Raw genomic sequence first — 23,737 nt, forward strand, 5'->3', positions numbered from 1 at the left:
GGAAACTTTCTATACCCCAGTCCGTTGCTCTGACACCATGCTTAAAAGCTCCATGCATGATATGAATACCGCAACTGCCAATATCCAGTAACTTTTCGTTTTATTGTTTATAATCTAATTTAAATTCACGAAGTAATGACCAGTTAACGTTCGGGCCATCCATCGAAACTTGCAGGATTTTTGTAAGGTCAAGCTCAGTAATTCCTTTTTTGAATGAATCTAGTAGATCAACGGCACGCGAACGTCCGAGAAACTGTGAGGTATAATAACGGGTAACAACCAGTCGTTCCTGTTCATCCCAAAATCTGATATTTATATCCATCTGTTGTTTTTTTGTGATTTTGTTTAATGATTCAACAAAGCCGACTGTGTAGAAGGCACATTCCTTTAGTTTGTTTGGTAACTCGGATTTGAAAAATGGTGCAATGCCAAACATTATGTAATATCCCAATTTATCTCGGCCTAGATGTAGTTTTTTCGCCACGTCACTATCCGGAAACATCCGAGTCATCAAGAGAGCATCCTTCTCCGCAGCGCGTAACGACTTATGCGTCATAACTGTTTCTATGCACCAAATAATTTCGGCGGCAGTGACAATGTCTCTCGTTACATATTTTTCGATAGTTTTTGCCGATTTCTCGTTCGACAAATTGGTAATGTTGGATTTTGGTTGAATGGCATCAAACGATATAATATTTTCCGTTGAAATGGATGACGACGATAAACGTGTAGGAGTCGTAAAATTTAGAATTGAGTGATGTGCAGCGGCTGAATCCAACTGCTGTATATGCTTTTTTCCTCTCATGTGGCTTTTCAAAGACTGTCTTCCGATGTTGCTCAAGGCGAACTTACTCTTGCATACAGTGCAATATGCAAAATTTGGTTTCCTGTCCACACGTTTGACCCACAACTTAAATTCTTCCTCAGTCGCCCAGCGCTCCTGAAAAACAGTGGCTTTCGATGACATTTTTTCTGAAAAATGAAATATGGCTGTATTTTTGTCTAACATTACTTTCAACTGCGTGCGCTCACCTGTTGAAAAGGAACGGCTATGATTCCATAAATGATAAGCTACTTGGTGTTTATGTTAAACGAATAACGAATGCTCTACGTTTCGTTTGTGGAATGTATTATTATTTATGTTCACAAGCGGAAGGTGCAAAAGTTTATTTGCACAAATTGGTATCTCGCTGCTTCGCGCTCAACAAAGAAAAATGCTGCACTCACACCACAATGATATTTCGTGCTGGAAACGCCAGAACAGAAAACACGAAGATAGAGCTAGAAACGTCATCTCAGTAAAGCATGGTTTTTCTATTTCCAGTACGTAGTCGTGCGTTTAGAATTTAATTTACGTGACACTGAAAAAAATTACCTGACTCTAAAAGAAATTCCCTGACATTCCCTGACTTTTCCAGGTTTTCCCTAATTTTCCAGGTAATCGCCACCCTGTTTTACTTGCCAGAAAATATTATTTCACGGTGCGGACATTGTTAACCAATTCAATATTCCAATCAGACTTGGCATTTCTCTGCACCAGGTGTACCCGTCGACTCGCACGAGGAGCAGCCTACTTGATTCGCGCGAAAAGAATTTTCTTCGCACGCCGTGAACACGCATTAGTTCGGAGGTGCGCGTGTGTTATTTCTTGAGTGCCAGCTGGCGCACCGTGTAGATGAATGAAACTAAACGGAAAAACTAATAACCTACGCTTTGTCTCTTTTGTATTGGAAAAAATTGTTCAGCCACACATTTTTTTTACTCTCGCTTATTTACCGTCGGTCTAGTTCCGCCACTGTTGTGGCCAATCACCGACGCCCAGGGAGACGACTCCACACCCAGGACCCTAACTCACGACCCGTTTATTAACGGACCGGCGCCAACGGCTTTACTTCCTCATGCGATGGAAGGTGTGATCCCAGAGATTCTTCGCCTCAGAAAATCTCCCGGTGTCGGCTAGGATTGAATCTAGACCAGTTGGGTTGGTTGTGAGTGGATCACGCCACCTCACAACCATCGACACCTATGTCGGCGGTGGGATTCGAACCCAGGCGTCGAGCGTGGTTGGCGGAGACGTTACCAACCACACTAGGCCCCCGCTCTTACAGCCACACATGTTGAGTAGTGGATTTTTGTGCCATAATGACTAGAAAACAAAAGTATTACAGAGATTTTACGCCGCAAAAATACCCACGGACCATTATTTCATCTCTACGGACAGTTTCAGTTCTATTCAGGCTCTTCGTTGATAAAAATTGCAAAGCACTCTCCATACGGGTACATTAGATAATAAGAAACTGGACACTTTGGCTTAGGTGGGCGCAACAAACGGTGATATTTATGATAGACCTACAATTGTCTACAATAAGCTTTTGCAATTTTCTCGTCAGAGTACGCCTTTAAACTGGCAGACCTCGTCCTTCCACTACGGGTTAGACGCACATCTACTGCGAATTAGGCTCACGGATAGTAATCATTGCGTTTGTGGATTGAACCATCATGACAATGGGTACACGGTTTTGGTGGTGCTGATCTCCTTGACGCCAGATCATTACTTTTGGATACCCTTAGGGTCCGAGGAATACAAAACTATGTTCCGGTTTGTGGTATCCTGGATCAAGGAAACAAGACATGAATGATGCTGAATAATGACTTCTGTAAACTGGGGTAAGATTGTGCCCGTGGGGTCGTTTGCAAAAGGCTGTAAAAAGCTGCCAAACTAGAGCGGCTAATTAGAGTTCAGTAGCCATTTTTCATATATACATATATTGTCAGTTGGATTTGCGCCAGGCTTTGTTTTGCTCATCTTCATCTTAAAGAGAAAAAGTTTTCTTCCCTCTTAACAACTGTGAGCTTACATTCAAATGTGCATCATACCATCTGCTGTAGAGAGAGCGCAGAGTAATAGTTTCTCTGACGAAAAAAACGCTCCTAATTTGACAGAGCAAAAACCCAGTGAAACACTTGTAAATTGCTCATCTGCGCACGCAAGAAAAGTTAAATAAATACCTCGGCGATCAACTGAGCATTGCATTACCGTTTCATCGCTCTGGGGTGCGGCAAAAACAGTATAAAATCGAACTTTCTGCAGAATCCGCACCCATGGTGAGTTGTGAATCTTCTTATAATATTAAATTCGGAAACGGTTAGGATGTGGCTTCAATGTGAACCTAAATGTTTTGATATTTCGCCAACTTCTCTTCTAGTAAAGGAGAAGCTAACGAAAACTACTCCCTCTTAAACTGAGAGAGCAAACAAATGTTTACCCCTAACACGCCATGATTAAGAGTGAAAAGGAACTCTGCGACTGAAATACTCTACGCCTAAATGTGGATAATTACTCACTCTGTGTGAGAGAAAGCCTAGTTCTACAAGGGGTTTGGCAGGTAGAGAATGAAATTCGAGCAAAAATCAAGAGAACGGAAGAAGCCTGATTTGCGCTCAACATGTTACGCCCGATGCGTTTTGGTCAGGAAATCTCCGGAGTCATTTTGCTACTGTCGGCTCGTCTCGTCAGACAGTAAAAATGCTTGAAATATTCATTGGAATGCTGGGAAAAATTACCTTGGCTTTGAAAATCAATCACACTAGTTATGGCAATGATATGACGGACGCCGCGTGCCATCGTTCGGCTTTGCGGAGCAAAACTTCGGTTTTAGGTGTAAAACTTCGGCTTTCTCTCTTGCTGAAATGTGAACGATTTGTTTTTCCCGTGCAGAATGAATAGGAGTGAGCAGTTGCTTGTCAGGTGTAGCGTAAATGAATCGCGCGCGCGGAGTCCTTTGATTTCCGCGTAGTGCAAGTGTAAAATACACATTGCTCTTCGGTCACCCGGAGGAGAAAACCAAGTCAGATTCCAATAGGCCAATTATCTAAAGAAGCGCAAGAGCTACTGAACAAAGCGATAAAAAGGTTCAGGCTAGATCACACGCGAAAAATTTCACGAACTGTTACTAACGGTGATCTTATACGTCGTTTTTTGGATTCTTAAGATCCAGTCCAAAAGAAGCTTTAAGAATTTTCAAAAGATGCTAAGTTTATATTAGATTTCACAGAGAGTGAAAACGAGATGTGCTCATTTTACTAACGTCGAATGACTGATGGATGCACCTATCAACAACTTAATACGCCTAAGAAGTATTCTTACTAATTTTGAAAGCATTGCGAGTTATCTGTTTCTTAAATTCACAAATCATCGTTCATTAATCAGGTAGTTGGTGCATTTTTATATAGAAACCCCAGAAACATACCTACCTAAAACATCACTTTACTAATTCATTTGTGAATTGTCAAGTATCAAAGTTTAACTAGCTTATAGTACAAGGTCTAAGTTTTAAAAAAAGTATTTGATGATGTGCACCGGTTTGTCTCTTTCCCCCCTATATGCATTCGAATCTGGCGAATGATTTATTGAAAAAACGCTCTATCTTAAAATAGAACGATTGTAGCTACTTGCTGTCTTCAAAAGAAACCTGTGTTTTTATGTTGGTCATATTTGTCTAGAAAATTATGTTCTTGAAAAAACAATATTTTTAAAAAGTTATACTAGAAAAACTACATTTGAGAGGGTTGACAGCGAAAGTGATCTGTATTTCAATAAATAGACGTCATAAAAATTTGATAGCTTCTGCAAAGTTTCTTATTTTGAAATTCCGTTATGTTTTTGTGAACAATTCTTTTGAACATTGTCTTTGGCTAACATCAACCGTTTAAGCACAAATGAATTAAGTTCGTCAAATTGCCTTTTCCGACCACTGTGCCGCGGTCTCCAGCAGGCAGGCAGGCCTATATGCCGATGGGTCCCCTGGCGGTTTCCCAGCCTTTGGCAATAAGACCAGTCTCTGCCGCTTCCACCTGTCTGGAAAGACACAGTCATCCAGGCAGCTCTGCATGACTGCTGTTATAACTTTTGTTGCCGTTTTGATTTGTACTCCTGAGCGGGACTTACCCGGGATACTGGTTTCCAAACTAAGGTGGACCGAAAGAAATGATAATGATTTCTCTGGTATCCACCGGGACGGACCTAGAAACGCACAGAAATGAATTACTCACAAGTACGTTGTCAACTGATTACATTTATTGAATAATTTTCCCTTTTTATACAAAATGTACAATGTTTGCTTAACCTATCATACTAGTAGGAAGACAGAGAAGGCTGGAGAGCCGGAATCGATATTTTACATGTAAAGAATTTGGCAGGCACTGGCCCTGCTCGACATTGTAATTGAATCCCTTTGCTTCGCTGGGTTGCGCTAGCGGGTGGTGTATGCGTGGTAGGTATGAAGGGAAAGAATGGAACGCTAGCGACAGTGCACTGTCATCTGTTTGCAATAAAATTCTGTTATTGTTGCGTATGAATGTTATTGTTGCGTATGAATGTATGAAGCGGATGGCTTGTAATGATTTTGTGTTTTGTTTTAGTAAGACAGTGGTTCTTAACCCATGACACTGCCCCAAACAGCCCGGGGCCGTTTTTATCGCCAGCCTGATTGCCAGGTTAGGGATACCATCCGGTCCCGGTGCCTTGCTCACCTTTAGGGATTTGGCGATCACGATGAGTTCGTCGTCGCTCACGGATTGGATGTTCGGCAGGTTGGCCGACCATCCTGGTCTATGTCTGAGATACTAGAACGTCGGACGTGAGACTCGACTGCTGGAGGCCAAGGGCTTGGCTCGTGGCACGGAAAAAGTCCCTCGATGATCGCTCTGCCATTACGATCCTGTAGGTGTCACCCCATGGAATCGTGTTGGCACTCGCACATATCCTATCGAAGCAGACCATTTTGCTAGCCTTTATCGCACTCCTTAGCATCTTTATTTTTTTATCCTCTTTACTTCGTTTCGCGCACGCTGCATCCTCCGTCTCGCATGGAGGCACGCACTGCGAAGGTCGGCTATCGCGTCCGTCCTCCAGTAAACCGGTGGCTTCCCATTCCTAGGATAGCGAATCCTAGGCATGGTGGCGTCACACGCCCGCGATAGCATGGCAACTTGTTGGTCAGCAGTCGGGCAGAGCCAACTGCCCCCTTTACGCTTTCTTCTCATTGCCTCTTCGAATACCTCGACATCGAAGTGCGATGTCTTCCACCCGCGGACGGTCGGAGTTTTGGCTCTACCTGTCGCTTGCCGCCTCTCGTTGCTCTGGACCGGCTGGTGGTCGCTATTAGTGTAGCCATCGTCTACCCTCCAGTTCTTGATCAGTCCTAGGCTTGAGAACGTCACGTCAATGATCGACTCCACGCCATTTCTGTTGTATGTACTTTTGTTCCCAACGTTGGCCAGATCTAGATTGAGCTTTGCATTTATGATTAGTTCGATCTCCGCCATCATGTTTCGTAGAAGCTCGTTGGGTGTACGCGAAATTTGGAGGCGCTTTGAGGTTTTTTTTAACAGACTGGACGAGACGTTCCCAGGCTTCACCGAAGTGTGGAGATGCAGGTGGGTTTAATGTACATTTTGCGTTACTAGTGATAAATTATTCCATCAGCTTCTCCTGATTCAGATTCTCTCGCTCTAGCCCCCACGTTTTTCGGTTCGTCTTCCAACAACTGCATACATCGGACCAAAATAGTCGATACGATACGAATAGTCGATGTAGGAGAAGCGACGACAAAAGGCCTTCGACCGCGTAGGAGGAAATGCGGACATCTTTGGAGCTAACGGCTGCGCAAGGCGGTTTTTACAATACTGGCATCCTGCGCGCACCCGGTTATATGCTGAGCGAAGCTGAGGCACATAGAACTTACGCTGAATTTGGTTGAGCACGGTCTGGTGGTTGATATGCCAATATCTTTGATGAATTTTAGCGATAATGAGGTCTGTAACAGGATTGCCGTCGGGGCAGCAGAACCGGATGCTTGGTACGCTCGTCCATAAATTCGCACGCGTCTATTCTGCTTTTCATACGTAGAATCCCATCTTTGGAAATGAATAGACTCAACCTGTACAACGGACTAACTTTCGGTAATACTTTCTTCCAGGGTACCTTGTTCGGTTTGTGCAGTGACTCTGTTTCAGGAGCGAACACAGCATTCTGCACCAGTTTGATGATGAAAATTACTACTTCCTTGAGCTCTTTTTTAGTCAGCACTCCAGTAACGATAGTCTGTTTCGCTTTTTTTCTTACGAACGTTCGCTGGAAACCGTTTCAGGAATGCCACCTGGCATAGAAGCCGTTTCCATTGTGAGAACTTCTCCCATCGAAACAGCGCACGATCTTCTAAGTGATAGAACACGTTTAGACGTATTATTTCGACGGTGTGCCCGTGATTCAAAGCTGTAACGGGCCATTCAACCCTTTGATCCCATCGATATTCAGGGCCTCGAAACCAGCGACTTGTAGGAGACAGATCCGGCAACCTCTACCACTTCGCGGCATCATCAGCAACGTTTAGTTTCACCGAAATCCAGTTCCAATTCAGTTGGCTCGGTCAACTCCAGCATTTCACTGACTCGTACTGCAACGAACTGACTGTATTGACGGTGATCCGAATTTATCCAGCAAAGCACGTCACGTGCTTCCGTCCGTCCAAAAAAATCTTTGAGTAGGTTTCAATATGTGCGAATCGATTACATCGAGCTCCGATTACTGTCGCTTGAAGTTCCAGCCTAGGAATCGACACGAACCTCAGGGGTGCCACTCGAGTCTTTGCCCCGATTATCGCGCACTCAATGGTGTCATGTTCTTCGATGCCTACATACGCAACTGCTGCGAATCCGTTTTCAGACGTGTCGACGAATATATGTAGCTGTATCCGATTTTGTTCTCCAATGCCAGTTTTCTCTCGGTAATACCTTGGAACTCGTACATCCTTCACGCAAGGAAGAACTCTTAGCCGCATTTGCCAATTCTCCCTTTGATCACTTGCGATGTGCTCGTCCCAAATAACACCAAAACGCCTGATCTTGAAGCAAGATTTTCAGGAACATCAGGAAATTTGCCAGTATTCCAAGCGAATCGTACACCATCATTAGGGTGCTCAAAGTCTGACGCTTTGTCGGTATGACGCGGCCTTGTAGTAAATCTGCACTTAGCCTCGGAGAAACTTTGAAAGTAAACGTATCGGAAGCGGTGCACCACCACATACCAAGAACTTTCTTCGTCCCCAACTCGCTCAACAGATTCAAGCCTTTTTCGCCCGGCTTCGCCTCCAATTCTTGAAGTACTCGTTTTGAATTCGACAGCCAATTACGTATTTTGAATCCAGCCTGTGAGTGAATGAAACGGACGTCTTTTGCTAGCTTCACCGCCGCCTTTTCCGACTCCTCACTAGAAAGCATATCGTCAACATAATGCTCTTTCAGTATAGCCTCGACCGCTCTTGGAAACCGGGATTGGTCGTACTGCGTTGTGGTTTTTAACGAACTACGCACAGCTAGGTGAGCACGTCGCCCCGAATGTCATTAGTTTCATCGCGTAGACATCTGAACTTCGGGATTGATCGCCATCGTGCCACAGGAATCTTTGGCATTGCTGGGTGATTCTGTTCACCAACACCTGATGGAACATCTCCACCGGACCACTGAGTATGAATTCAGCGAAGTTCCCGACCCCTTTGCAACCGTATCCCAGACTATGCGTAGCTTTCCAGGCTTGTTTGGGTTAACCACGGGGAATATTGGGAGATACCAGACACGCGGGAATTCCTCGGACAGTTGAGTCTTCGTAAACTTCTCGATGTATCCGTTTCGCTGAGAGTCGTTGAACTTCTCCTTCAAAACTCGTGCCAGTTCGTGTTCTCTTTGCATGTGCTTTTCTAAGCACACCAACCGCTTCATTGCCATTGGTTTATTGTCCGGTAGTTGAGCATTGTCGTAACGCCAGAGCAATTCATATCGCCTACCTTTCACCTTGGTCGACGATTCCAGCAAACGAACCGCTCTCTCATATTCTTTTGATAGAAGTGGCTTGGTAAAACGCGCAACTCCGAGACTATCTAACGAAAAATATGCCTTTACCGTGTTATGTAGTTCTGCATCCTATCGCTCACAGCACGCGCATATATGAAGGTTATTGCACGCCGGAGAGTCTGATACCGCTGGAGCAGCTGTCGACAACGGTCCAAAAATTATCCAACCTAAACGTGTTCTAGCAGCAATCGGTTCATGTATCATTCCTTCTCTGCTATCCAGCGCATGTCCCAGGTAGCAGTTAACTACTTCGATGAGTATCCTTGGTGGAACGTTCTGATATGAGTCAGCTGGTAAATCCGTCGAATAATCGAATCGGTGTACCAGTTGGTTCATGTCCAGAGTTTGTCGCGGTAGAGCAAAATTTTCAACAGTATGCACCTTCGGAATCTAATACCTCTTTGTGTTGCGCGCTCCAAAAATCTCTAGCGCAAGTTTTACGGAATTAGCTTCTTGCCGTTGTTGGTTCGCTGTCCATCCCAGGCATAACGGATATGATTCGGCTTCGATTCCCAGCTCTTTCAAAAGGCCGTGCTCCATTAGAGTTACTGACGAGCCTTCATCCAGGAAAGCGAAAGTTCGAACAGATTTTTCTCATCCATAAACGACTATCGGAGCGTATCTGAAAAGAATCTCAGAGGTCTTACTGACATGAGCGTTGCAGCTCGCGGTATTATTTTTCGTAGCATCTAATGAAGTTGATGGTGGAGAATTTGCATGTCGCTGGTATCTTCTTGAAGGAGTGCCACGTTACAAAGATGATCATTCAACCAACAGGCTACAATTGTGGCACACATATTCTGTACCAGCGATGGAAAAAAATCACCTCTAGCGATTTTGAATACATATAAAGAAAGCCTAAGATGCGTTGACATCGTCGTCAGTATGCGAATAACAAAGTATCGGTGTAGGTTCACCCTCTTTGCTTTCCTTTTTACGATATATTGCTTGTCGTTAGCGTACACCACAACATATGGTTCTCAATGTGCACAACTCGGTATATGAAGTTATTCGTCTCTGTTACACAGAGCGATCAGATCTCGTTATGTTATTACCCATGAATAAGATTTTTTGTCAGAAAAAGAAAGAAAATGACTATGTATGCTCTCCTACTCTCGCTCAAGTCAACCGCTGCCGAAGTAGTAACTTCCCCCACACTTTCCTTCTCACCGCACCACACCTCTGCTGCTGCTCAGGCAACATGATATTCTTCTGCTGCTATTCTTTGTTCCCCTAACGACCGGCATATGGAGAGACAAACCCAACGAGCGAATCGCTTCTCAGAGCAGATGTAGTCTAGTCATGTGTTTATTTTCTCCCAGAAACCTACGCACCATATCATCATTTCATTATGTGTTGAGAGGATTCAAGTTTAGTCGCGGTCTGTAACACTTCATGATGTGTACATGTGGAGATTAAACGATGATTGCATCATATTCGTTTCGTTTCCATCACTGTTCTGCACTGCGACTCCGAATCGATTAAAGTTCTGAGTTTCTCGGTTTTCGGCAATAACATTTCCCGAATTTTGCATACCAAAGAGTGGACGATCACTTCCACTTCCAACACGTTCGCAATGTGTTTATACCGCCTTCAAGCCCCGCTGGATATAACAAACGGCTACGTACTGCTTCAAGCGCCTTTCCTCTCAAGCAACGTTGAAGTCGCAGCAGATTCTCCTTGTTATTATAGCCACACATTTTGGTGGTACTTTCATAAGATGCAATAAACAGAGGCCACTCCTCACGATTACCAGTGAAGATCGGGAGCTGCTTTGCCACTGCATAGCGCGCAGCAAGTTGACTTCCACTCAGCTCGTGAGGCAAATCCGAACATTGGTTCGGGTCGAAAGGATACGCATTGACGTTGACAATTACTGCGGTTTTTCAGTACCGAAGCATGACGAGACAATTCTATCGTCCTCAAACGTTCATCTGAGCTTCTGGCTAAGGAATCCAACAATCCTGTCTGTTTGCCAACTCCTAAAGCTGCTTCTCCATTCGTTCGACTGCCTTGCACCACGGTTTTCACTTCCTACTGCAGTTGAATTCGCATTTGGTAGAGGGTCGACAGTCTGAGCATTTAACTCCTCTCGGACCTGCTGCGCCTTTTCCTTTAATCGAATCTGGAATTGACGCTGCAGGTTACTTACTGCATTCTGCATCTCTTGGTCCTTTTTTGTAGCAATTTCTCGTACGCTTGTTGTTGTCCTTCGAACCTACTTTTCATGTGATCCAGCATTCTTTGCAACTGTTATTGTTGGTTGGTTAGCGAATTCTTGTCCACTCCACTCGGTACAGGTATCGTAGTGAGGACCTATGCGTCCCGGGATGTACGCTCCGCTTCGCACGACGAACAACTCCAGTCTATGTCTTCGATTCCTTCATCGACACCTCCGCACTTAACCCGTAAAGACTCGGGACGGAACTTGTTTTTTGAAAATGCTCGTTCTCAGCACTGGAACGGCCAATTTGGGAAAAGTTGGACTTTTATTCAAGGGGAATAGTGGCTCTTAGTTTTGGTAAAGATGCCACTCCTCGGACCCCTCCCTGTTTTCGTGAGACGCAAATATGTCTGTGTTTTTTTCTAATTTTTCAAACAAATTGAGCAAACACTGGGAATTTTCATACGTATCAATTGCTCCAACTATCAAATCATGTCAGGTGGATGAAATATGTTATGTAAGAGTGAATTTTGGAGTTTCTAAATTATTTCAGTACAAAATCACAAAACTACATATTTTCATGAAAATTCAAACAATAAAATCGTTCTTCAAATTTTAAGCTCTACATTTTTGAAGTAAAGTTTTTTTTAAGGGGGGGATTTGTTAGTAGCTTAAGTATTTATGATAAATACTAGTAAATAATGAGTATGTGTGTCCAATCACAAATGGTGACTTCTCAACACTGTTAGAAATTTGTAATTTTAATTGTTAGGATTTGTTTACTTTCGCAATTAGGACTTATCATTCGTAGGGATTTAAACCTACTTTTCAGAAAAGGGGAAGTAAACTTACAACAATTGCTAACTTATTGGCTATAAAGAGAGCTTATCGTAGCAATTGAGGATTGCAACGATTTTTGTCGAAAATTGTCAATAATTTTATTTGACATAGCTTCTAATGGTTCAACACCAGTAAGTCTACGTAATTCGAGTGTACCAAACCAAGGAGGATGCTTCAAAATCATTTTCTGAATTTTATTCTGAATCCTTTGGAGCGTTTTCTTCCTTGTTGAACAGCAACTTGACCAGATCGGTACAGCATAAAGCATTGCTGGTCTAAAAATTTGTTTGTAAATCAAAAGCTATTCTTTAAACAAAGGTTAAGCCCGTACAAGTTGAAAAATAACCGTCTCGCGAATAAAATGAAAAATTACATAGTTTTCGGGAAGTAAGGCCACCGGAGTGAAGTGCGATTAAATCAGATTAGTGCACCATGTCGGTGGAAGTGAAAGTGTGGCTATTAGTGAAAATCGAAGTCCGCATAATCATTAATAAAAGTTGAAATTTTACGATTCATGTGCGTCTTCATAGTGTAGTGGTGTTAGTGTGTGTTATGTACGGTAATACGAATCACCTATAGCGGTGGCAAAACCTCTTGCTGCTGCTCGAAAGCGCAACGCCGCAATATTACCATGCCTCGTAGGAGAGATGGAGATCAAAGGATAAGTATTTGCGTTGGTGATGTTTTGCATGTACCAAGAATAACTGTGGTACTGGAAAGAGTTTTTGATTTAGGACTCCAAAAAGTACTAAAATTACCAACAATATATTGTTATTATTATTTGGTTGAGTATAAAGAAAAAAGATTTGTTAGCTTGTGTTGTTCCCGAATAGAGGACCTGTATGATGGAGAGTCGGCGGGGCGCTCGCCGTTGGGGCGGCTGTCAACATCAGAACGGGCGAACTGTATAATTTTGCATTGCCGTTGATCATTTTGGTGTGACAGTTTCCTTAGCGGTGGGTGCCTTGTCGGTTCTCTGACGTACAGGCTCACTATTTCCGAACTATATTTGTGTGTCTGTGCAGATGTGATGAAGTCGATGCGAAGTTTTCCTTTTTTTCTCGGTGGTCGGTGTATAGGCGCTGGTGCGGCTGTGTGCGTATGAAGTTGGAGAGCGAATTTGATAACCGTTTGTTTTCGTGCCTTTTCGCTATAGGTACTAATGGCGAGAAGCATGTGTTCTCTTACGTTTATATTCCGGTTAACCGGGATCTTTTCCTCTATTTTTTCGATATTTCTAGCTTTTGAACAAATGTGTTATATGATATGTCCTATTTTTGAGCGCTTTGACAACATATTTGATTACTTGGAGCGTTGCCAGTTTTTCTATTAATTAGGCAACTCTTGCGTCGTATAACAAGAACCATTTAGATATCTATTCCCAGTGAGCCTGGCTGAAACTGAAGAAAAAATTCTTGTGCCTGTGTTTGCTATCGTTGTCGCCTGTTTACGTACGAACTATATAATGTTATATTTTCCTCCAAATACTGACTATTTATTTAAATTAATTTCGTCAGCCACAGAAAGCAGCACAACAACCACCGGTGACATTTTGTGATTTTCTTATAATAGTTCACTTACTATTTTTTTTCGTAACATATTTTATCATACCCTTGCACATTATAATTTCAGCTGTGGAAGAATGCTAATAAAGCTCTTCCCTATATCTCTTTGGGCCGTTTTCAACAAATTTCATTGGAACGTGAGGATTTTTGTTAGGGAATTAAAATTACGTTAGAATTAATGTGAAAATTTGTAATATATAGTGTGTTTTATCTGTTCAGATGACTCTATGCTGTGAATGGTTGGGGAAGTGACACATCTGAGCTAGCACTGCAATGTCATTGTAATATTTTTATTTCAATATATGTTTTTAGCCGCAGAAAGTAGCAGAGCAACCACTATTGAGTGAATCAATTTTTTTTTTATTAGTTCATCTATTCCAGCGGTTTTCAACCTGGGGTACGCGTACCCCTAGGGGTATCAGTAACGGCGGACATTTTTTTTATAATACTTTATTTGTTGTTCAAACTTGCTCTTTAAAACACGACTGTAGCAATCAAACAAACCATAGTTCAATTTGAAACCTCAGTTAGACTACGACAACACAACATGATCTACCTCTACTCTCTCCTACTCTGCGAGAATATTCCAAGTACAATTGATTTGGAAAATATCGCCAGGGGGTACGCGAACAATAAAAGGTTGAGAAACGCTGTTCTATTTCATCTACTGTAATAACTGATTTCAATTCATGTTTCAGCCGCAGAGAACAGCAGAGCAACCACTATTGACATGAATTAGTTTCATATAAGCTCATCTAATTAATTTCAGCAAACCATAATGCACCCTCCAGATATTTTTCGGCTATTTTCCTATTACTTTTTTGCATGTTGTTCGTAAAAAATTTGAAAGTTTCAGATTTGAATTGGAAGTCAACCGAAATGTTATTTACCTATTCTGATTCTTCATATTGTATTTAAACACATTTTTATTCATCCCACATTATAGGTAAATGATCGTTATTATATTGTTACAATTGATCAAATGGATTGAAATGGTCATATCACTTATCAAAATGAATCCTGATCGGAAACCCACCCTACTAACAAAACTCCCATCCGTGGTCTTTGCAGGGATGCAGAGGTATACTCGGTCTCTAACAAAGCAAAGACTGCATTCTAACATTCCTTCCGTATTGTAAGTTTCGTGCGACACTGACACAGCCCGAAATTATAGTTTCACGAGAAACGGGTTCAGGAATTTGCGTTTAAAATCATTTCTTCGCTTTTACGAAAACATTCAATTTTTAAACTTTCCATACTCATCCAACCTATTTGAGTCTGTTATGTACATATTATGAGCAAGTTGTATGAGTTTAAATCTCTTACCATCTTCTTAAGCATCTTTTTAATCGCAAAAACAAATCTACTTATAACTCTAGGTATTTTGTCAATTTTGAAACGAATTTTTGTGAGATAAAACTGAACTGCGTTTGGCATCGTTTGAAATCAAAATCTCAAAATGAAAATTTTGAGGTGTGCCGTTGTTGCGCGAAACTGACAATATCCTCTACTGACTGTAAGGACGTGGCCGGCGCCGTTATTGGTCTATAAAAAATCGGGTCATTGAATGATGCACAGTGAGGAGGAATGACCACTCCCAGTTGTTTCTTCGGTTGATTCATTGTGCATCTTGAATGGCTCGGACCCATCACGGAGTAGCAACCATTGATATGTACAGTCAGAACTAAGCTAAGCTAAGCAAAAGCTATTCTTTAAACAAAGTTTAGAATCCCTGTTAATGAGAGGATATAAACATCTCGTATATTTGATGCACTTGGCTTGTATACTCTCAATGGGCTCTTTGAAAATATTTTTTTATCATAAATTAGTCCCAAGTACTTAACCTTGTCAGACCAACTTAAAATAACCCCATTCATCTTGACAACGTGATTATTGTTTGGCTTGAGGAAAGAAGCCCTAGGCTTATGCGGAAAAATTATCATTTGAGTTTTAGAAGCATTGGAAGAGATTTTCCACTTTTGCAAGTAGGAAGATAAAATATCTAAACTTTTCTGCAATCGACTGCATATGACACGAAGACTTTTTTCTTTTACGTTTTAGAAGCATTGGGAGAGATTTTCCACTTTTGCAAGTAGGAAGATAAAATATCTAAACTTTTCTGCAATCGACTGCATATGACACGAAGACTTTTTTCTTTTACGGAAATGCTTGTGTCATCGCAGAACAATGACTTTGTGCATCCTGGAGGCAAATCAGGAAGATCTGAAGTGAATATGTTGTACAGGACTGGACCCAAGACTGAGCCTTGAGGTACACCTGCTCTGACAGGAAATCTATCAGATTTTGAATTCTGATAGACAACCTGCAGAGTTCGATCAGTACGATAATTTTTTAAAATTTTGATTAGGAAAATTGGAAAATTGAAAGTTTGCAATTTCGCAATCAAACCTGTATGCCAAACACTGTCGAATGCTTTTTCTATGTCTAAAAGAGCAGCTCCAGTGGAATAACCTTCAGATTTGTTAGCTCGTATCATACTAGTAACTCTGAGCAATTGATGAGTAGTGGAATGCCCATGGCGAAATCCAAACTGTTCATCTGCAAAAATTGAATTTTCGTTGATGTGTGACATCATTCTGTTAAGAATTATTCTCTCAAACAGTTTACTTATTGAAGAAAGCAAACTGATTGGTCGATAACATGAAACTTCAGCTGGGTTCTTATCCGGTTTTAAAATTGGAGTAATTTTTCCATTTTTCGATAATTTGGGAAAATATGCAATTTTGAATCAGCAATTGAAAATTTTCACTAAAAATTCCATTGTGCTCTCAGTGAGATGTTTGATTAATATATTAAAGATTCCATCGTCACCAGGTGCTTTCATATTTTTGAAATTTTAAATAATTGGATTAATCTCATTCAAGTTACCTTTAATTATTTCTGAAGAAATTTAATCAAATTGACGTGTGACTTCATTTTCAATTGGACTCACAAAATTCAAATTTGAGTTATGAACACTCTCAAACTGCCGAGCAAGTCTTTGAGCCTTTTGTTCATTGGATACAAGAAAACGTTCACAATCTTTTAAAACTGGAATAGGTTTCTTAAGAATCTTCAACAGCTTCCAAAAAGGTTTTGAATATGGTTTCAATTTTTCAACTTTAGTCTAAAAATTTTGATTTCTTGGAAGAGTAAATCTATGTTTAATCTCTTTCTGTAAATCTTTATAAATAGTTTTAAACACAGGGCCACGAGAACGTTGATAGTGACGTCTGCGGACATTTTCCAAACGAATTAGAAGTTGAAGATTTTCGTCAATTATTGGTGAATCAAATTTCACTTGAGCCTTTGGAACAGAATAATTCCTGGCATCAACAATTGCCCATTTTAATGCTTCCAAAGCGGAATCAATATTTACTTCGTTTTGCAAATCAAGCTCATTATTGAAATTTCTCTCAATATGAGTTTTGTATCTTTCCCAATTAGCCTTGTTATAATTAAAAACAAAGCTCATAGGGTTTAAAACTGATTCATGTAATAAAGAAAAAGTTATTGGAAGATGGTCAGAATCAAAGTCAGCATGTGTGATCAAATCACTACATACATGACTTTGATCTGTTAGCACCAAATCAATTGTTGATGGGTTTCTTGCAGAAGAAAAGCATGTAGGACTATTCGGAGATAAAATAGAATAGTATCCTGAAGAACAATCATTGAATAAAATATTGCCATTGGAATTACTTTGCGAATTATTCCATGAACGATGTTTAGCGTTAAAATCGCCGATTATAAAAAATTTCGAACGATTTCTGGTGATTTTTTGTAAATCACCTTTAAAATAATTGTTGTGCTCGCGTGTGTATTGAAATGGTAAATTTGCTGCGGCAATAAATAAAATCCCTAGTTCAGTTTGAACTTCAATTCCCAAAGTTTCAATAACTTTCGTCTCAAGATGGGGAAGAGCACGATGTTTGATTCGGCGATGAATAACAATTGCAACTCCACCACCGGAACCCTGAATCCTATCATATCTATGAACCACGTAATTGGAATCATATTTTAATTTTATGTTAGATTTCAAAAATGTTTCAGTATTAATTGCAATATGCACATTTACTGTTAAAAATTAAAAAGCTCATTCGCATTGGCCTTCAATGAGCGAGCATTCCAATTTAAAATTTTGATCGGTTTATTTAAAATCATTGCTAAATTTTAAATTAGAAACAATTTCAATTGTAAAATTTGTACCTATTGGATGGCTTCAAACATTGATTTTGCCTACAACATGGCGTTCATGAGATCGAACATTGCCTGTTGCAGAAAAGAAAGTTTACCTGTCGTAATAGGCCAAGGCAGTTGACATTAGAAAAAAAAATTTCCGGTAGCAATATTAGCTCGGGTAATAGGTGTACATTTATTTTCCACCGTGTTTTGCTTACCTCCCATTTTTTTTTTCCTCATCTATTCCTTACCTCCCATATTAACGATCATTTTCGAACTACCAACATTAGGCGGTAGAATGTTCGAACTACCTGTAACCTGTGCATATGTTAAACGAGTATGCAAAGGAGTAGAAGAAGTGGGCGGTACTGGAGAATTTTGTTTTGATTGGTAAATTGATATTTGTTTACCTTGCCTTGCCTTAACAATTGCTAAACGGACTGGGCATTGGTAAAAATTTGACATATGGTTGGCGTTACAATTCGCACAGCGAAAATTTTCACTCTCTTTCACAGGACATGTGTCCTTTTTGTGAGAAGAGTCTCCACAAATGAGGCATTTTTGGTCCATGTTACAGAGCTTTGAACCATGGCCATAACGTTGGCAAATACGGCATTGGGTGATATGCTTTTCACCTCCGCCAAACTTCCTATAAACTATTGCTTGTTTACGTCGTTAGAGCGCTCTTTTTATTTCGATTTCATTGTGGTAATAAGTTTTGATTTCGGTTATATTTCTCAATCTTTCGACTTCTCCGTGCTGCAATTTACGCGTGTGATATAAGTTCAAGTTTCTGGATTAAACCGTTCGCTGATAAATCTGCTGGATTAGTGCTGCTCTGTTTCATCTGTGATCGAACAATGGCTTCTGCAAAACTTGCAGCTCCGCCGTCAACGGCATTGATGAAGTCATCTGCCGTGGTAATTGCCGATCACTGTTTCATCGAACATGCATTTCCAATTTGCAACGATCGACTTTGGAAATAATTTCTACTCACAGCAACAACCTGTTCTGGCTATGCGACGATTGCGCCAGCAGTTTCAACAATTGGTTGAAACTACCCGACTCCGCCACCCCCGCTGGGGATTTATTGAAGCTTTGTGAAGCAATCGACAAATTTAATTCTGTTGTCACTGATCTTTCTTGTCGCATCGAAAAACACTTTCCGGGTGGCTCTACTGCTCCAGCTCAGAAGATATTTGTTTCACAACGTAAGCCGGGAGAACAACTAACACCTAAACGTAGCCGAGACAACAGTGCAAAATTCCGTGCTACTGCCGCTGCTGTGTGTGGTACCAGAAAAATTGAACGAGTCATCAAAACTGTTGCGGACGAGCGACAGCAGTTTTGGCTCTACTTAAGCCGTCTCGATCCATGTCACATAGTGAATGATATCGCCGCTATGGCCCAAGAGTGTCTTGGGATTAGTGAAACACCAAAGGCTGTTCTGCTTGTGAAAAAGGATGCGGATCTCACAAAGCTTAATTTTGTATCATTCCGAGTGGAAATACCGAAAGACATGAAGGAATCTGCTTTACGTGCGTCTACATGGCCAACTGGAGTTTTGGTGCGTGAATTTGACTTCGATCAATCACGGGTCGATGGATTTCGCCAACAGTCTTTTGTCACCTGCAAATGTTTTAATTTTGGACAGCGAGAGTCAGCCGACTCTCGCACAAGCTAAGTACCATTCATTTCACGTTCCTGACAAGCGCAAACGTTCGTGTTCAAATTCTAGAATACTTGACACTTCTTCGTCTCAACCGATCACCGCGTATCCCGGCGCCACTGCTTTACATCTGTAATACCAAAATGTTTGCGGCATGAATTCTAGCATTGATGATTATATGCTCGCTTTCTCTGATGGTTGCTACGACTTCATTGCATTAACAGAAACCTGGCTCGACGAACGTACTATTTCTTCTCATCTTTTCGGTGCTGAATATGAGGGCTTTCGCTGCGATCGTGGCCCCGATAATAGTCAAAAAAAGACTGGTGGAGGTGTACTTGTTGCTGTCCGTCGCAGTTTGAAGCCCCGGAAAATTGTTGACGCTGCCTGGAAAAACCTTGAACAAGTCTGGGTGTCGGTTCAGTTAACCGGACGGAAGTTATATATTTGCACTGTTTACTTTCCACCGGATAGAACTCGCGATAAACAACTTATCGATGCTCACGTCCAATCAGTTTTAGCAATTCACGACAAAACGAAACGGTGCGATGAGATTGTAATAATCGGAGATTTCAACTTGCCGAGTTTATTCTGGGTCCCATCTCGTAATGGGTTCCTTTACCCCGATCCGGATCAATCCACCATCCATTCTTGTGCACTTGACCTTCTGGACGGTTATAACGCTGCCATGCTTGAGCAAATAAATAATAATCCAAACGAGAACGGACGCTGCCTCGGCCTTTGTTTTGCCAGCACTAGAGACATCGCCCCCCGGTTAACTTATGCTCCGGAACCACTGGTTAAATCTATTACTCACCACCCGGCTCTTAGCCTCACATTCGACAATCTGAGTAGCATCGACTATCACGAGCCAGAAGATCAGTTTCGTTACGACTTCAAGCGAGCAGACTACGAGGGACTGTTACGAGAACTGCATAATGTCGACTGGGTAAATAGTCTTAATCCTGCCAATGTTGATATGGCGGTAAATGATTATATTTCGATCGTCTCCGGTTTGATCGCCCGTTTTGTACCCCGAACGAAAGTGCGATCTCGAAAATACCTCCCCTGGCAGTCTTCGGAATTGCGACGCTTAAAACGGTTTAAAAATGCCACCTTTAAAAAATATTCTGCAAATGGGTCGTTTTCTCTGCGGAATCATTACCGGTCAGTTAACCATGATTACAAGATCCTTAGGAGACGATGCTACGCCGATTACAGACGGAGAATCGAAAATAAATTGAAAATCGATCCAAAACAATTCTGGAACTTCGTTAACGTACAGCGGAAAGAAGCGGGACTGCCGTCAGTGATGGAATTGGCTACCGAAAAAGCAGATAATCCGGCTGATATTTGCAGACTATTTGCTGGAAAATTCTCGATTTTTTTTTGCAATGAATCTCTTACCACTAGTCAGATATTCGCAGCCGCCAACAAAGTCGCTGTTTCTAGCAGCTCCATCGCCTCGATTAATATTGACGATCGCGCCATTTCTGCCGCTGTCACTAAGTTGGAGCATTCAAACTCACCTGGCCCTGACGGGATCCCCGCCACATTACTAAAGAAATGCATTTCTGGACTGTTAACTCCTCTTACGCATCTGTTTCGCCTATCTATAGCCTTAGGAAGATTTCCCTGTGTTTGGAAACAGGCGTTTATGTTTCCGGTTCATAAGAAAGGCGATCGGAGCAACATAGACAACTACAGAGGAATATCTGCATTGTGTGCTACATCCTAATTGTTCGAGTTAGTGGTCATGGGACCAATATATTCTCATTTCCAGAACGTGATCGCGGAGGAGCAACATGGATTCCTTCCCAAACGTTCCTGTGCGACGAACTTAATCTGTTTTACGGGATATGTCATCGATAGCTTCGTTGAGCGAGCTCAAATCGACGCGATCTACACCGATTTATCAGCTGCGTTTGACAAAATTAATCATCGTATCGCCATTGCAAAACTGGATCGGTATGGGTTCTCTGGCAATCTATTGAGTTGGCTGGAGTCATATCATTCGGGACGGACGATAAGCGTAAAAATTGGCGATGAGATATCTGAATCTTTCTCTGCAACTTCAGGGATTGCACAAGGCAGCCATTTGGGCCCGCTGATGTTCCTACTCTACTTCAACGACATAATTCAGTCATTAAAATGTCCCCGTCTAGCATTTGCGGATGATCTGAAATTGTTCTTCAAAATTAAAAGCAACAGCGACGCTCTATTCCTGCAACAACAGTTGAATGAATTTTCACACTGGTGTGAACTAAATCGCATGGTACTTAATCCTAGCAAATGCCTATTGATTTCTTTTACTAGGAAGAATAATCCTCTGCACTTCGAGTACAATCTGAATGGTGTTCAATTACAGCGTGTCGACCATGTGAAAGATCTCGGAATTATTCTCGATACTAAGATCACCTTTAAGCAACATGTCTCATTTATCATCGCAAAAGCCTCCAGGCAGTTGGGACTGATTATTCGAATGACACGCGACTTCAGAAACATCCACTGCCTGGTATCTCTGTACAATTCATTGGTTCGGTCCTGTCTGGAATACTGCTGTCCAGTCTGGGTTCCTTACTATAACAACTCTATTCACCGAATCGAAAGCATCCAGCGTCGATTCACTCGCTTTGCGCTCCGATTGCTTCCATGAGGCAGCCTTTACTGAAAACTCGATACAAGGATCGCTGTCAGTTTCTTCATATCGACACGCTTCAACTACGCCGAGAAACAGCACGCGCCATGGTAGTATCCGATACTCTAACAGGTAGAATTGACTGTCCGAATATCCTTCGTCAGATCAATATAAGCGCACCCACAAGAGCATTACGTAGGTCATCATTACTGCACATTCTGTTTCGCCGCACCAACTACAGCGCAAATAGTGCCATTATTGGTCTTCAAAGAGCTTTTAACCGTGTTTTAGAAGTGTTCGATTTTCACCTAACTGCTCGTGTCCTTCGATCTAAATTTGTTTCATTGCTTCGTAGTACAATGTATTAATGTATTAGTGACCATTAGGGTAATATCTGCCTGTTGGTAATTTTGTAAATAAATAAACTTCCCACCTTACACGCACGTTGTATAAAGCATGTGCTTTTTCAAAAAAAATTAAGTTATTAACCTCACTGCGGTTAAAATGAATTAAATAATTAACAAGGGAAATTCTAGTGCGCTGACTGTTTTCGCCTCGTGATTTTTGTTTTATTAGAATTACTTGGGTAGGGGCTATGCCAAGTAATTCTGTTAAAGTAAGTTTGATCTCATCGTTGGTGAGACCTTTCAATACGACCTTGAACGGCTTGGCGCTCTTAGTGTCATATGTAAAAAAATTATACATCTTTTCAGTTAAATACTGAATAAGACGATTACGACCCTTAATAGAGTCGGCTAATAAGCGGCATTCGCCTTTACGACCAATTTGATAGGTAACTTTAACGCCAGAAAAAAACGTTGAAAGTTCCTTTTTGAAAACATTGAATTCAGAAGAAATAGTTACCACAATAGGTTGAACTTTCTCCTTTTTTAAAGATTTTACATCTTGTATAGTTTTATTACTAATAACTTCCATTTCACCAGCTTCTTGCTCAGGCGAAATATCAAAAGGATTGTCACTACAAACACTCGAAGTGTCAGAAAGAGATGCCTCTCTTTTCCTCCCCGCAGCGATGCGTGGTTTCTTTTTTCGTCCTGCCATTTCAGGTGATACGAAAAAAGTTAAAACAAATGTTAAATTCAAAAGTAGGTAGTCTTGAAAAAGACTGATGGGAAATAACTTTCAGGTAGTCTTTAAAAGACACACTGACAAAACACAAACTTTGAAGCTATAGGCAGTCAAAGACCAGTCCACAAGCAACCGAAAACACGTCTGATCTGTAGGACAGATCAAGACGAACTGATTTGAAGTAAGGTCTTCTGAATCCATACGCGATGAAATATTTATTTTAGCATGCAAATATTTGAAAGATTTATTCTAGCATGCACAGATTTAGAGAAAAACGAGTTTGAATTTACTAAAGTACGAGTTCTTATGAAAACTTGATTTGCTCCAAATCTGTGCATGCTAGAAAAATCTTTCACCATCTCTGGATTCAGGAGACGTCACTCTAAAAATATAGAGCTGAAGTTGAAACCTACTGTGGGAGACTGGGAAAATCAGGTTTCCATGAAAATACGTACTTTAGTGAATTTGAACTGGTTTTTCTCAAATTTTTGCATGCTAAAATAAATTTTTCATCGCGTATGGATTCAGGAGACCTTACCGCTAAAATATAGAGCTTAAAATTTCCGTTCTTGAAATTTTAACCTCTATATTTTAGCGGTAAGATCTCCTGAATCCATACGCGTTGTTTGATTTGTTATAAAAATACGTAGTTTTGGGAATTTGTACTGAAATAATTTGGA

At 41.2% G+C, this 23,737-nt stretch overlaps 2 protein-coding genes across 3 annotated transcripts in view; one reads left to right on the forward strand and one right to left on the reverse strand.

Moving 5' to 3' along the window:
- The window catches only part of LOC129718611 (double-stranded RNA-binding protein Staufen homolog), a 90,581-nt gene that overhangs the window by 27,976 nt on the left and 38,868 nt on the right, over positions 1-23,737 (forward strand). The window lies entirely within an intron of this gene.
- The window catches only part of LOC129718610 (cell division cycle and apoptosis regulator protein 1-like), a 398,517-nt gene that overhangs the window by 26,424 nt on the left and 348,356 nt on the right, over positions 1-23,737 (reverse strand). The window contains exon 10 of one of the 2 annotated variants that reach the window (XM_055669542.1): positions 4,949-5,023. The exons of the other annotated variant lie outside the window; for it this stretch is intronic. Within the exon in view, the coding sequence (XP_055525517.1) occupies positions 4,969-5,023 (55 nt within the window). The 3' untranslated portion in view covers positions 4,949-4,968. The remainder of the gene's footprint in view (positions 1-4,948; positions 5,024-23,737) is intronic. 2 annotated transcript variants of the gene reach the window in all.

The sequence above is a fragment of the Wyeomyia smithii genome, chromosome 1 (assembly GCF_029784165.1).
Source record: "Wyeomyia smithii strain HCP4-BCI-WySm-NY-G18 chromosome 1, ASM2978416v1, whole genome shotgun sequence".
Taxonomy (NCBI): Eukaryota; Metazoa; Arthropoda; class Insecta; order Diptera; family Culicidae; genus Wyeomyia; species Wyeomyia smithii.